The sequence below is a fragment of the Myiozetetes cayanensis genome, unplaced genomic scaffold, assembly GCF_022539395.1.
Source record: "Myiozetetes cayanensis isolate MyiCay16 unplaced genomic scaffold, myiCay2020 scf7, whole genome shotgun sequence".
NCBI lineage: Eukaryota > Metazoa > Chordata > Aves > Passeriformes > Tyrannidae > Myiozetetes > Myiozetetes cayanensis.
In genome coordinates this window covers 23,460,035-23,475,610 of record NW_026087964.1, presented here as the reverse complement: position 1 = coordinate 23,475,610, position 15,576 = coordinate 23,460,035, and the positions used below count along the sequence as shown (strand labels likewise).

The 15,576-nt window shown below is 42.2% G+C and overlaps 1 protein-coding gene across 4 annotated transcripts; it reads left to right on the top strand.

Annotated features, from left to right (window-relative positions):
• The first annotated feature begins 376 nt into the window (after positions 1-376).
• Positions 377-14,391, top strand: OCIAD2 (OCIA domain containing 2). Of its 4 annotated transcripts, none has more exons than XM_050337856.1 (8): positions 377-536; positions 3,834-3,949; positions 6,398-6,491; positions 7,292-7,345; positions 9,341-9,388; positions 10,406-10,511; positions 11,736-11,822; positions 14,106-14,391. In XM_050337856.1, exons 2-7 carry the CDS (start codon positions 3,890-3,892, stop codon positions 11,815-11,817), a joined length of 444 nt encoding a protein of 147 aa, XP_050193813.1. In that variant the 5' UTR covers positions 377-536; positions 3,834-3,889; the 3' UTR covers positions 11,818-11,822; positions 14,106-14,391. The 4 variants fall into 4 exon arrangements, with proteins under 4 accessions (XP_050193813.1, XP_050193817.1, XP_050193816.1 ...); XM_050337860.1 differs by having other exon boundaries at positions 390-536; positions 3,837-3,949; XM_050337859.1 differs by lacking the exon at positions 377-536 and adding an exon at positions 699-2,412 and having other exon boundaries at positions 3,837-3,949.
• Positions 14,392-15,576: the final 1,185 nt, after the last annotated feature.

Below are 15,576 nucleotides of genomic sequence, written 5' to 3'. Positions count from 1 at the left end.
CACTCGGGAAATACGAGAACGCGGAACCCTCCCGGCGCGCTCGCTGTTCGCCGGCCGGAGCAGACCACGGGGAGGCGAGAACGGCTCGCGTAGCAGGAGATGCCGGCAGGGCCGAGGAGCCGGGCCGTGAGGGGAGCCGGGCGGGGCGCTGCGGGCTGGTCCCTGCGGCCGGCGGCCGGGAGGTGGCGGTGGAGCCCGGCAGCGGGGCCGGGAGGTGGCGGTGGAGCCCGGCAGCGGGGCCGGGAGGTGGCGGTGGAGCCCGGTAGCGGGGCCGGACGGCGGAGCCCGGGGCCGGGAGGTGGCGGTGGAGCCCGGCAGCGGGGCCGGGAGGTGGCGGTGGAGCCCGGCAGCGGGGCCGGGAGGTGGCGGTGGGTCGGCGCTGCTCCAGGGCGGCTCAGCCCCGGAAGCCGAGGCGGGCGCGGGGCGCAGCCGGTCCCTCCCCGGCCGTGCCTCCGATGCAGCCGGGCCCCCTCACGGCCTTCCGGGGCCGGCCGGGCCGGGCCACCCCTTCCGCTTCCTCCGGTGGCCCGAGAAAGGTAAGTGGTGCTGGCGACTGGGGGAGCGTCAGCCTCCTGCTTTCTGTGCCGGAGGGGCTGAGCTCCGCGGGGCCGGATTTCTCCGGCGGCACGGCGGGGAAAGGCGGGGCCGGGCTGTGGCTCTCGGCAGCCGGCCCGGGGCAGGCGGCACCTCATGCGAGGCGTCTCCCGCCAGCGGTGGGGACGGGGCCCCTCGATTCAGAAAGGACACTGAGGTGCTGCAGCGTGTCCAGAGAAAGGAAAAGAGGCTGGTGAAGGGACTAGAGCACAAATCCTGTGAGAAGCGGCTGAGCGAGCTTAGTTTGTTCAGCCCGGAGGAGAGTCAGGGGAGACCTTATCACTCTCTACAACTACGTGAAAGGAGATTGTAGCCAGGTGGGGCTCGGCCTCTTCTCCCAGGCAACCAGTGACAGGACAAGAGGAAATGGCCTCAAGCTGTGCCTGGAGAGGTTTAGGCTGGACATCAGGAAGAATTTCTCCACAGAAAGGGTGATTAGACATTGGAATGGGCTGCCCAGGGACGTGGTGGAGTCACCGTCCCTGGAGGTGTTTAAGGAAAGATTGGACGGGGCACTTGGTGCCGTGGTCTAGTTGATACGTTGGTGATCAGTCAAAGGTTGGACTCGATGATCTCTTTTCCAGCCTAAATGATTCTGTGAAGCAGTGAAAGTACAGCACACCCGTGTGCTGGCCGGGCGTGCTGTACCCAGGGTGAGGGCACTGAGCAGCTGCTGCAGAGGCACGGCCAGGCAAATGTGGAGCGTTCCCCTGCTCCCTGCTGTGGGCACAGGTGTTGGTAGGCAGCTTTTCCTTGAAGACCTAGTACAGCTGCTCTGTAGATTCTTACTGAAATAAGAGCCTGGATTTAAAACAAAGAGGCAGTTCAGAGGGGTGTGGAACATCATGGCGAATCTTCCCCTGTTCCTCACAAGGGACACAGTCCTCGGAGCGCCTCTCTGAAGTCCTAATGAATCGTCTCGGTGATGAGTGGTGCCTGCCTTGGGCAGATATGCAGTGTTCACGGCAGATCACAGGCCGCTGCAGGGACCAGATAACACATGCAGTTCTGGCTCCCACCTTCTCCCCCAAGTTACCCTATTATGTGGTCACCATTCCTGTTTGGAAGGAGGTGTCTTATTGTAAACAGACTATATGAACTTGACAATTCTCACACTTGAAAAACTTAACTATCTTCTTGCGTACTGCTTCTTTATGATCCGGTTAGAAGTATTGAAACCATGAGATCTTTCAGGAGCCTAATATTAGCCTTTTCTTCTGTAAATGTATAAATTATCCAGAAGAGTTCTTGTAGAAGAGGAAGAAGTTTTTTGAATATTTGATCTTTGCAAACCACATTGATTTAATCAATCTATTATACAGTATTTCAGTTAAACAGAAGAACAACATTTTTGGGAATTCTTCTTAAGGCAGCTAAGAGAATATACAGTTAAATGTTACACTAAGAATTACATATGCAGGTTGAGAAAACAGTAATAAGTTACAAAAAGTTACAAGAAAGTTACATGAAAGTTTTTTCAGTAGGTTAATGCAAATAAAGTTATTTTTTGGGATGGCGGTTGTCTTTCCAAGACATAGGGCTTCAGAATACTGGAACACTTTTGCATTGCTCAGTCTGCTAAGTATGAATACTAATAATTCAGTTACATAATATTTTGATGACCTTAACTTTGTCTCTTTGTTTCATTCTTGCCAGTGTAGCTTTCAGCTTTCATCCCGTGTGGGAGATGTACCAGGAAGCTGCTTAAAGGGCTAAATATTTTTGGGATTCTTCATTATTCTTTGCTACTGTTGAAGCAGTAGCGTAGTAGAATAAATTATGGTTCAGGAAAAATGTATGCCGAAGACAATACAGGAGGTAAATGGCAAGCTGCAAATTTTTATAATCTTAGTTTATAGTCCTTTGTTTTTTGATTTGGTTTATTTTATTTATTTTTCTCCAGTGACTCAGGTTTTTTATCCTCATGAAAAGGATAAGCACTTTATTGTAGCAGTTAGCAACTGTTTCCAGTGATTATTTTTATGCAACCATCTGCACAAGTAGCCTTTGTGAGTAGATAAGAATAAGAAAATTTGATTGATCTTTCATTGTCACAAACCTCTTTAAAGTTTTATGCATTTTTCTCATCTTTTTTGCGTTAAGTGACGCAAATTGCTTAATTGGAAATTAAATTGCTCTCACATTGAGACAGACAATGTAGAGTTGTGAGCTTTCCAGATAATATGTGGATTTTCAAACGTATGTTTTTCAAAGACACAGTGGTCACTGTCATTTTTGCAAGTGTCTGAGAATAAAGTGCAGATTGGTGTGAATGCAATACTTGACTTCTTTTTTAGCCAGGGCCGAGAAGGTAATGTTGCTTCTGTGGCATTATTTAAGAAAGCCCTACTGTCTAAATATGTCGTGTTTGTGAAGCAGACATTGTTTGAACTTTATAGGTGTCTAACTGACTCCAAAATAAGTGCAGAAAGAGGTTTATATGGTAATATTATGAATGCAAAACCAAATTATGTTACTAAATTGTTGCTTATCTTTTCTTTTCACTCTGCCCTTCACAGTCACTTTAGCCTTACTTAGTGACACCATTCACAAAAAGTACATTTGGAAAAGCAGCAATGCCCTATATGTTGGTAAATAAAGTGCCAGACCATGCACCAAAGTGCTAGGTAAAAATCACAGTTTAGATGTTTGAATTACTCTAGGAATAAATGGGATTCCTTCTTGCTTTTCCCTAGTATCCCAATTCTCAGGCATGGAAGATTGCAACTCCAAAACTCTTTGGAATCTATTTATGCTTCTAGATTAATTTTTTTTTAAGGATATTTGTAACTGGATAGTGTTTGTTGGAAAAATGCAAATGTGGTTTGTGATAAGCTTGCCTTGTGGGTCCTGTGTAATCCAGACTTTAGATGACAGCAGTGAGGATAGAAGCAGGGCAATAATTCTGGACAGCACACTAAAGAAGCTGTTTTTTGACCTGCAGTAAAAATTAGAAAGGTTTTAGATGACTTGCTCACATTTATTCTCATTTCTCTATCACTGAGCGTGCTATGCTGGGTCATGACTCAGCATGTAATTGTAGTTCCCCACCTTCCTGTTTGAGTTGGGTTACACAGAACTCGGTATTGCTGATAAGTGATTCACTGTGCTGTGAACTGCATATCAGGTGATTGAATGCTTTCTGCTGTCAACCTTTCAACTTGGGCATTTTTATTTCTAGATGAACATTGAACTTAAAGTATCAGTATGACAGTTTGGCTTTTTACCTTTGTACGCAGCAGCGGAGCATAAAACGCGGAGCTTCTGGTGAGCAAGGAGTACAAGGAAAGAGACGATGTCTTCTGAAACAGTCCAGCAGGAAGGTCAGACACCTCCAAGAAAGCAATTTGGATGGGTAAGCTGGGTTTTCTCCCTTTTATTTTAATTCTATTGCTAGTGAATAACTGGGATTTTGCCTCAATTGCTCTTATTGAAGACAGAAACATGTCAGTTAGCTTAAGCATATAAATGAAGAAAAGAAGGGCTATGTGTTTTTTTTTCCAGGCTCACTATGTTTGGAGGGATAGGAGTTGTGAGTCTTAAGGCTAAGAGACTGATTTATGCAATGTTAGTTAAACTAGTTATGAACTGGCAGAGCCGTAGTGTGTGAGCACAAGCCCAGTATAACCCGTCCCCAGTAAATTGTGTGTGTGTGTCCAAGTATTCAGAAGGGGAGAAGGGAACAGTACTGCACAAGAATCTGCCCTCCAGCTGTACAGAAGATGAGCATTCTCCTCTGATGGAGAAACTGAGGAATTTAAATGTGGTACAACCTTGTTGCTAACCAGTCATTACCAGAGGGCAGAGAAAGTGGGTTGATCTGCACGGAAAGGGGACCTTGGAGTCATGAGTGACTGCAAGGTGGCAGGGGCTGGCACCTCAGGAATTAGGAGCACAGTCCCACAGTAGCCAGAAAAGAGGAGGAGAGCAGATCCATTGATGTTAACCAGGGTCAGCTTACAGTCAGTTCAGTGATTGCCAGGCCATTCCTTAGGAATAAGGCAAGTCTGATGGTAAGCCAGAAAGTGAAGTTAGCAAGGCAAGGTAAGGATCTTCATGGTAAAGGGCCAGGTACAGGCCCTACAACACAGTTAGGGTAAGGGGCTGTGCTTATATGCAGCTCCTGAGCCAAAGGGCAGAGGCCCTGAGCAAAGCTTCTTGCAGCTCTTTCTCCCAGCTTTGCTGTTTTCACAGCAATCTGATTCAGTGTTACACAACTGTGCCATGTTAGAGCTGACTTTGAGCCCAAGCAACTAAACCCCTAGCAGGGTGTGTATGGAGGCAGAAAGATTGCAAAGCCTGTTGGTGCATGTAGGGCCCTGACACTCATTTCCTTATCTTTCACTCAGCCTGTTTGGACTTTACTGTATTTGCTGTGACTTTGCTCTGAAACCAGTTTGGAGCGGTTCTCTAGGGTCTGGGGTGGAGTCATTTCTGTACTGTTTATCCAAGCAGAACTACCATTAACTTCCGTGGGAGCAGTGCTCGAAGAAGGACCGAGATATTAATTAGCTAAAATAAGAAACCTGTGGCAGTGGCCAATAAATGCATTTTGTTATTATGGTTACAAAATCATGGATCAGTCAGGCATAAAATGAGATAGAATCCTGTAACAGACGAATGTGCACTTTTTCCCAAGGCGCTGCTTGTTCTGTGATTTTTGCTTTCAGGAATAAGTATGTTTGTAGATGCGGTGTTTTTACAGAAAAATGTTAAAATTTCAGTTAATTTTAAATTAATGACAACTCCTTCTTCCCCCCGGCTTTTCTTGCTGAGCACAACATCATATGCCACGAAATATCCCTTTGGTCAGTTGGGGTCAGCTGTCCTGACCGTGTCTCTTCCCAAATTCTTGTGCACCCCCAACCCATTTGCTGGTGGAGCATCCTGAGAAACAGAAAAGGCCTTCACTCTGTGTAAGCATTGCTCAGCAGTAACTAAAACAACCCTGTATTACCAATACTGGTTTGGTCAAATCCAAAACCTAGCAACATATGAGTTACTGTGGAGAAAATAAACCCTTTCCCAGTCCAAACCAGTACACCCACATATTTCAGATGTCTGATAATGATACTGCAAGTGTTAACACTCATAACTGAGTCTTTTCTTAAAGGAAAATAATCTACTTCTATCTGCATGTCAATACCCTGGATGGTAGAATGTAAGAGATAATACTGGCACTTTTTTCTCACAGTCAAAATGGGGGAAAAAAGAGCTACTGTTAACCTAAAAGGAGTCTGTTGGTGAGCTAAATTATTATAAGGGTGAAACCAGTTTGGTTGAGTTCAGTTAATGCCATGAATATGTTTAAACTAGTCAGAGAGAAAGTTCTGCTAGTGGGGAATCTGGTGGAGTTTATGTTGACCCTCTTCTGAACTTCAGTTGACTTCTGTATGGGGCAGAATTTAATTTTTGGAAACTAAAATTTGGAAATAAAGGCCACTCTGCCTTTATTTCCCCTAATTTCTTTCCCAGAAAGATGAGGTAGCTCAGGAGAATGAAATGACTAGCAGAAATAAAGCAATATGCTTCTGGAGTAAGCAGCAGCTGAGCTATTTTAGGAAAGCAGACCAACAGGGTGAGTGGTTTTAACATAAAACCTGTGTAGTTCTTTCTGTTTCTGTATTGGGGTATCAGTATTTAATCACAGGGCTAATAACAGAATAAGGAGTTTTGCTTGATTGGTTGTTTTTTGCATTGTATTTTATTCTTTTTTTTTTTTTAATAATTTATCTTCTTTAATTATTTTTTTTTCTTCCTGTGAAATTAAATTCAGTAAACTAATCCAGGTTTATGCTTTCAGCCCATGTTCTTTTGCCCCACCTCCCAAATTAAAGATGCTGGAGAAGTTGCAAGGATCCGTAAGGAATGCAAACAGGAAAGTTTCTGGTACAGAGGTGGGTGATCCAGAATTATTCTTACCACACTGAGAATGACTTCTGGATGTACATATGCAAAATTGGCTGCAAAATGCTTTTTTACCAGAATATTGTTGTGGGTTAACTCTGTCATGTTAAGTTAACCATTGTGTTATTATAGAGTTAATTGAATTATTTGCATAACCACTGTAGGTAAAGGTGGTTGAATTAAACTCTTGGTTAATATGAACTTACTTTAACAATTGTAGAGTTGGTTCTATTCTTGAGGTCCATTAATACAACCACCTTAGGAGTGTTTTATTTTGTTATGTACTTATTCTTGCCTTTGAATGCTAGGCAGGCCATGGCTACGTGTCTTGGATTTGTAAAATTCTTCAGGATTAGGACATCTGAAATATTAGTTACTCAGTGTTTTAGTGCCTTTTAAGTCCACCACGTCAGTTTGTGTCTAAATTATGTATTTTCTGAATGGAGAATATCGAGAAGGATTTCAGCATTTCATCGGAGCTGCTGACATTACCAGTGCTGCAGTAGCGAGAGGAGATATTCAGATAATGGAAGCTATTATTTAATAACTGTACCTAATGCATTAGCTCCAGATGTTACAACATGGCTGATGTCTGGCACTGTGTGAGAACATTCTTGCTTTGAAGAGAATGTAATCTGAGTGATTAGGACAGTAGGCAAAGTTAATATTTAGGAGGAATGTGTTTAACATTAGAAACATATTAAACACGTAATGTATAAGAGAGTAAAGTATTTACCAAATAAGGAAGAAATTTTGGCTTACACTAGATACCTCCTTTTCATTTTCACAGCTCTTCCTTTGTCTCTCGGGAGCATGCTTGTCACCCAGGGGCTAATCTCCAAAGGTAAAGATAAAAAAGTACATTATTGAAGTGCTGTTTTTCAATATCAATATTCCTCTTACTCATCCCCATCATTGTTAGAGTGATTTGATCATTGTGTATGCGTTGCCACAGTCATTCTTTTGAAAGAGCATGAACTGAAAACAGAATTCACAAATCCAAAGACTGGTGGCTGGATTCTGTCACCATGACCACATGCATTTGTGTAAAGTCTTCACTGGGGCAGCTTGTAGGGCAGGTTGTTGTACAGCCTGAGCAGGGGCATCAGAATCAGTTAGGTTATTTGAAAAGTGCTGGCAATGTTTTTACAGTGACCATTTACCAATTTGACTACAGCTTTGATACAGAGGGACAGGGAATACTGCCAAAGTGAGGAGATGGAGAGCTTTTCGTAGGGATGGCTTGTGATCTGCAGGCTAACACAAAAGATAATTGTATTTGTGGATGAACCTGGTTCTACACAGGGCACCTTGAGCTTCCCTGCTGGGGGTCTTGGCTAAGGCTGGGGTTAGCGTTTGGGTAAAGAGCAAAGGGCATCCATCCTGAAGAACGCTAAGATAGGTATATCCCACAGGAGCAAGTAAGACAGTCCTTCAGCCTGCATCAGCAGCTGGTTACAGCAGGAGAAGAAAAAATTCATAGGGCCTGAAGCAAGGAGCAGGGCTATTAAAGGTGGGTGGTGGGAGACAGCAAATGGAGGTGGTGGAAATGGCTCATCCATTTCTCACTGTGTGTGGTTGCAAGCTCCTTGTTTTGTTCCAGCCACTATTACCATGTTACTTAACCTAAAAGCTCAGCTACACCACAAGAGGCTGATGTGGGTTCCCTATTGCATCCTTGACGTATGAGCTTGTAGGCAGACAGAGAGGGAAGGAGCAAGGGAGAGTGTGTCAGAGAAGGTCAAGGGTTACACATTCGAAAACACGCTCTGGCACCTGCTACTCTTCTCAGTTTCTGTTCATTGTACTTGAATGTTTTTTATTAGCTGTGAGATAACAAATGGCCTTATTAAATAATCATTACTGTGTGTCAACAATTGGAGGGGAGGGTTGAGTAGAAACAAACAATACTTTTGTTCCTCCTGCCCCGAGAGACCCGGTTTAAAATTGCGTAAATGTCTGTGTGCAAAGGCCCTTGTGCTAAACATAGGCTGAATGCTCCTCTGTCTAAAGACTCCTTTCTTGTGGCTGCACACAGTAGCCTGCCTCTAGAAGAAGCTGGAGCTTCTAAGCCTCATTATTACTGTCTGAATGCACGTAACAGTGCAACCAGTGTTCACTGCCCTTCCCTTTGCCATGGTAATCCTGCTGTGTGGAGCCCTCTTCCACAGCATGGCACTCCTCTGCCAGGTACATAGCTCTTGGAGGAATACTGGTTCCACCTCCTGAGGTTAACTAGGGGGAAGATGGATTTTGGTGAAAAAGCTAAAGATAATTTTTTAGTTTTCCCGTTTGGCACGCTCTTAAAGGCCAAAATGTGTGATCTTTCCTCTCCAGAGGATGGCTAGATACCAGTGGTACAGTTTTAATCAATAGCCACAGAAAACTACTGAAGAACGGTCTTGTTGTACTATTGCAGCACAGGGAGCTGGACCCTGAGTAAGGGATTTAATTTCACTATTATATTTGCTGGGTTGGTTTGTGCTGAAACATAAACCACCATCTCTTTCTCCTGCAGTGCTGCAGGTGTCACCAGTGGCAGACATGCTGCTTTCATGTTATTTTCCACTCTAAATTCCTGCCTGAACTGAATCCTGCAAAGTCCAGATCCTTTTCCTCCTATGACTCTAGGACTGCCCCAAAACACATGCACTAAGAACTAGAGGAATGGAAAGTGCTCTGATGTTCTGAAGTCTGAGTTAGTGGACTTCTAAGTTATTCATACTGTCTTCACCTCAAGCAGTGCAGAAGCTTGTAGGAAGAATAATACTGCCTTGGTTTTGAGTGCTGGTGAGTTCCTCAAGTCAATAAGCTTGCTGACTATTTCCTTTTATTGTAGGCGTTTTCTCAGCAAGTCCGAGATTTGGTCCATACCCCAAGATGGCAAGTAAGTTGTACCCAATTCTAAAAGGAAAGGAAAGGTTATTTACAGGCAATATGCAGACCGTATATGTATCTCTTTGAATTTATTTCCAAACTCTTCCTCTTTTGGAATTTATGAGATGTTACCCCAGCACTTTGGGAAATCAGAATTCTAGTGTGTTTAAAAATAATTGTATGCAACCAGATTCTTTAAATGTACACACTTTCAATAGCAGCTTATATTTCCTTAATACAACCTCTCAAATTCCTAAAAAAATCCAGTCTCAGCTTTGCTTTATAAATGGTGTCAGCCTCATTGATCAGCCATGCTTGGCACAGCTTATGGTATTAAGGAGTCACTATACTATAATATATAAAATAGTATGTTCCTTTTCATATGCTCATTTGATTGATCTCAGCTGTCTAATTCATAACCATGGATTGATAAAGAAAACAAATAAAAGCATGGAATTGTACTGTACAGTGAGATGGCTCTTAAATAGCAAGAAATGAAATTGATTCCTTCTTCAGCAGAAACTCATTGGGAACTTGAGGATGTTGAAGTAGTCTTTTATTCTGACTCTGTAAAAATTAAAAGGCACAATGTGATAGTATGGCAGGCTGATGTTCTAGCTTCTTAGAAGTCCAGAGAAGTCGGTGCTAAAAGTGTCATCGTTAGAAATAAACCATGGTGTGCAAACAAGGGCAAGAACAATTAGTGCTGACATTGTGAATTCATTTTACTGTGGGCTATCTCTATAATCTGTTCCTCTAAATATTATATCCTTTTCCTGGATGCAGGAATATTATACCCTTTTCCTGTATGCATTGTTTTGGACCAGTTGCTATCTCTCCTGATAGGTAGCCAGTTTTCAGTAGTTACTGAAATCATGCCTGTAATCCCTGTATAACTTCACATGTGTTTGGGACATGTTTTGAGAAGACATGTGACATACAATTCATCATATGATTAAAATAAGCTAATAGAAGACTCCTGATTTAAACTCTTGTATTAACAGTGTTTTGTTATCTGTCTTTATAGTTGCTGGTATCTTAGGTTTTGCTATTGGAAAGATGTCATACTTTGGAGAATGCCAAAAAAAGTTCGAGAAAATTGGTATGACACCATTTGGTCCACAACAAAAAAGGTTTGTGCTTATTTGAAGTATTAATCCTAGATCAAAATAGTCTAAAACGTAGTAAAAATTATATGCAGCAAAACTTGGAATTTAAATTCTGTAATCAGGTCATGAGGTACTATTCATAGTCTTAGGCTATATATGGCAGTATTAGGGACTACTATGCATTCTTCAGAAAATGCAAATTAAACTCAGGGTCATGCCTGTTATTAGGATATGGTTTAAATGAAATTACTGTACTGTAATGTATGATGTGACAACAGTTGCTCTTTTCATCTAGTATTATGCAGCTATGGTTGTCCATGTTATTATCACTTCAGTTTTTGAGCCTTCCTTTAGACCAGCAGGCCAAATATGCTTACAGATTTTTTTACAGTGTCCTCATATTTTAACAACAATTTCAATCTCAACCCATATTCCAGCCTCCTCCTCCGTGGCTTTGCCTGACCTCGTACTGTCGTGCCAAATCACGAAGAGCACAAACTGCAAGGGGTTTTTTTTTCCACCTTGCAACCCTAACCATAGGATAGATCTCAATGGTTGACTTCAGTCACCTGGTACCTCCATGTTTTAGTCATCGTTCACATAAAGTACTCCTTCCCATCAAATCAGTCTCTGACTTCCTTCCAAGCTCCACCTCCAACTGCCTGTACTACTTTTCATTCTCAATACGGCTTCTGGTACGCGCCTTTCATATGCAAAATACATTTCCAAAGATCCTATCCACAAAATCATTCGCCTCTGTCTTTCCACATCTTTTCCCCAGACCAGCATGAGCTTTTATGCTTATAAAAATGCCCAACTGGTAGCAGGAAGCTTCTTCACTGTTCATCTATTTCTCTACTTGCATTTTCCCCCACATAACAAAGCTATGACTTTTTCCTCACTTGGTATTACACAAAATGGCTGTTTGTCCTCCTTTTGTGTTGTACATCTTGCTCCTCACTCGGTTTGCCCATAAGTACAATGGCAAGGACTGCCTTTTCCTGCATTGAAAATCCTGTTATTTTTTGGCAATTGCTGGAAGGGGATTAATACTAATTAATAGGGGTTTATTGGCTGAGACATTTAGATGTCATCTTTTGCAGTTTATGCCCCATAAAGCGGTTACAAAAACTGGGGAATGTAGGCAGGAGATTACTTCTTCAAGAACTTTTGCCATTGTGCTATATGGTTGTATTAGAAGAAATCCAGCAAAATTCTTCAGTATTTTATTTGCTTTCAATATTTTAGACGGTGTCATCATGCTTGCAAGGAATGTAAAGCAAAACCGGGATCAAGTGAGAAAGAAGGTTCAATTCCTTCAGCGTCTTAGTCCAGGTAGGCAACCTTGAAATTTAAAATAAATTCTCATGTTATTTTCCATGTTGAGTGGTATTCTTCTTTGAAACCTTTGAACAATATAGTGAAAATCATGGATATTAATAATGGATTAAAATCTGAGCATTACTCAAAGAAATATTCTTTATTCTGTGGTTTTTAATTAAATTAGTTTCTTAACTTTTAGCTTACATACCTTTCATGCTAGTTTAAAATCCCCCATTTCTGAGGAATTTTTGCTTTAGCTGTAGCAGAGTATTGCTTATTCACCTAAGTGGAATTAATTTGGACAACTGCTTGTATGAAAAAAAATATAACTCCTTTAAATTTGCAACTTTTTAACTTAAGAATCAAATAATTATGGATTATATTGATGTTTAAAAGTGCATTGAAATACTCAGAACTAAAAGCAGGCCCAGTTGGGTGTGGGTTTGTTTATTTGAGGGAGGTGGGGGTGGGTTTTTGTGCATCCAGTACTATAGTTTGGCTAGAGCTTTAGTGGGCTAGTATAAAAGTGGTGGGGCAAGGGACACGGCTCAGGGGGTGTTCTCACCCCAGAAAGGGAAAGTTCCCTTTGCGAAAAAGGAGGATTTACAGAGGCACTTGTACTCTGTCTATGAAAAACAGGCCAGCAGCTGGGCTTTTTAAGAACATTTTCACACTTTCTGCTTGTGGTAAGCTGGCCTACATTTCTCACAGGCAGGAGAATGTGTGAAAGTGTTTGCAAATAGCTTGGCTGCCTGCAAGAGAGGAGAGCAGAGGGACTGTTTGAAATCTTGCCAGGTTAGTTTGTGTAGCTCAGAACAGGAGTGTGATGCAGCAATTGGCATATATTATGCAGGAGTTTAGTCAAGGATATTGATAATGGTCCATTTCTTAATCTGAAGTGCTTGCCTGCAGACAGTCCATAAGGAGGAGTATCCTATCAGAACCTGTTTACTTACCCAGAAGAGAGATTTAGCTGGATTTTTACTATGCAACAATACGTTATGGCAGTGAGGATTGTCCTGAAAGAAGCCATTAGAATAAAGTCCTGGTTTTAAACAATTTTGTCACTGCTTGAGTGTTTTACATCAAGTGCTGCAAGTGCTCAGCCACTGGCAGAAAATGCAGTTTGGCTTAGGCTCACCTAATAGGGTTTCTGCCAAAAGGGGCAGCATGTCTCTTGTGCCTGCTGTAGAGATCATGAAGCAAATTCGTGGGCCAGATCAGCTCACTGCTCCATGTGAGGAAAGGGGTAAAAAAAACCCCAAACCTTTCTGAAAGGTTTCTTGCTAGTGCCAGTATGAAGGAGGGAGTGAGCCAGACTTAGATAACTGTGAATGAATGACACCGTCAGTCCATCAGCAGATGTGAACCTAATTAAGCCCTTGCATTACTGTGCTGATTAAGTGCTTTTGAAGATTTTCTCTTAAATAAATGCTTATGTAGGCCAGTGTCCTCACCTGTTTCAAATAGGGACCCCAAAGCATATTTCATCGAGGACAGTCACATACTGGCAGTTACCTGTGTGGTGGAATCAAGTGTTCATGATGGGAGTTGCCTCTGCTGTTTATCAGAGCTGCAGCTTGCTGAACCTTAACTCCAAATATATTTTCTTTTTCAGCCTTCCACTGTGAGCTGACAATATTTGTCTCTTGTATAACTACCAATTAGCTGCTAAATAAATTGCAAATTGCCTCAAATACAAAGGAGTATTGCAGCTGTATGAGGGGAAGAATGCAGGTTGCCACAGGCCCCTTTCTTTGTTTTCCTCCTGGAATTTCTGCTGTGGAACCTGTTTCCTGTTCCAACTCACATGTTCATCAAAGACCTTGATTGCTGCACTTTTTAACAGCAGCTTAGGTCTTCTTGTTTGGTTTTTAAAAGGGCTTGAAAGCTTAGTCAGGAACTTATTCCAAAAACAAATGCAAGGCAAGTGTATTTCTTTCAAGTTTTAATTGCTGGAAGGAAAGAGCCATTATATTTGGGTCAGTTTGGTATTTTGAATTTGCCAGAAATCAGTTTTGATGGGCAGGTTTTAGAAACTGTGCTCTAAAAATGTACAGGGACCCTACTGAGCATGTCTTGCCACTGTCCATGCTAAGCATATGGTGAGCTCTGGCAATGCCTAGGAGGACCACCCAGATAAAATTATACTCGTGTTTATGTGTCCAGAGGTAATGTCATTTATCCTCAGGGGCTTGGGAGCATTCTCAGAGAAATCACCAAGAAGCTGCACATTTCTCATTGAAAGCAAGGTGCCACTCAGCTAAATAATGGGTCCTTTTATTCCATTTACAGATGTGGCGAAGATGATAAAGATCTTACGGACCAGCTTCTTTCAAGGCACTTTTGTGTAGAGAAGAAATAATAGTTTTGCGATTCTATGTCTTTGATTTGATGTAAATTGACTTATTTGAAGTAGTTGCATATTGTTCTGTTGCATAGTTCTGTTCATGCTAAATACCAGTTTTTTGTAATGCACTTTTTGAAATACACTCCTCTCTTCTCAGCATGATCTGGTTTATTTTCTTCCCTCTGATGCAATTTAGCTCTTAGTGCTGAAAAATTAAATTTGTCTGTTGTACTTGGGTTGTGGCAAGACTTTATGTAGCAAGCCAAATGCCGTATGTTGGAATGTTTGCCACCTATGTCAAATGGAAAGGATGCGCAAGGATGTGTAAATGATTTGCGCAGTTAAGCAGCTGTCCAGTCTCTGAGCTGGCTCCTTGGTTAGGGAGTTCAGGGTATTGTCACACTACAGTCACTGTCCTGAACCAACTTCTAATAGGCCAGCTGTACACAAAGGTCCGCTTTGCCAGGGATATCAAAAGCAGGTGCCACATTCATGAACAAGAACACACAATATTTTGGAACAGGTTTATGGTCTGTACACAATCTGAGGCCACCAGATGTTGATGAAAACAAAACACCTAGATGGCACGTGCACTCTGCAAACAGCAGGACACACAAACCTCCATGAAGCATCAAAAGCAGACACTTTCCCCAAACACAGTGATGGTATTCACATGGAAAGTCAAATGCACAGATACTGAGAAGTTTGGACTTCACTGTCAGTTGATGAAGACTGTCTTTCATGGTTTTTTTTCTGTTTGCTTTTATACTATGCCCTTTATACTATACCTGTGATTAGTGCCCCTCTTTTGAACTAGCTTCTTTGTGCATCCTTTCCTGAATCCAAGGAGATTCTGCAAGCAGGATAAATAATATGGAAAAGTATAAAGTAACTAATAATTGCTTAGTACACACAAAAGATATTCTGGATTTAACAAAACTGCTAGACTGAATACTCAACTCCCTGACAAAGCACCTGGACAGACTTTCCTAACCAGAAAGACATGAGATGGGAGAAGGGTTAGATTGACTAGACTCCCTTTTTTTTTCCCTGTAAGATTTTATACTTTTCCACTTGGTGTTTGGCCTCTTGAATTCTTGAGCTACTAAGAACTCCTGTCTCAACAGGGACTTTAATTTTACATTTTTTACTTTTCTACAGAATTTTCCCACAGCTCTTTCTCAGCCATCGGAGTCAGGGATACACAGCGATGCTGTGTATAGGCAGGTAAGCCTTGGAGAGCCTTCCACAGGGACTCCAGGGAGAGGGGGGTTACACAACCACAGACAAGTCACCTCCTTTGTGAAAATAATGTAGCTGTCACGGGTGTACTGTGATAGCCAGCAAAACTTGTATGGTGATGTGTGTTAGCTACTTTCCCTTCATCTGACATCTGCTGTCAGAATAAGAGCAAGA

What these genes read in the sequence shown, in the direction of transcription:
- OCIAD2 (XM_050337856.1), top strand. Translation starts at nt 3,890, where the DNA reads ATGTCTTCTGAAACAGTCCAGCAGGAAGGTCAGACACCTCCAAGAAAG. An exon ending in CAAGAAAGCAATTTGGATGG is followed by an intron (nt 3,950 to 6,397) that starts GTAAGCTGGGTT and finishes TTATGCTTTCAG; the next exon opens with CCCATGTTCTTTTGCCCCAC. An exon ending in TTTGGTCCACAACAAAAAAG is followed by an intron (nt 10,512 to 11,735) that starts GTTTGTGCTTAT and finishes TCAATATTTTAG; the next exon opens with ACGGTGTCATCATGCTTGCA.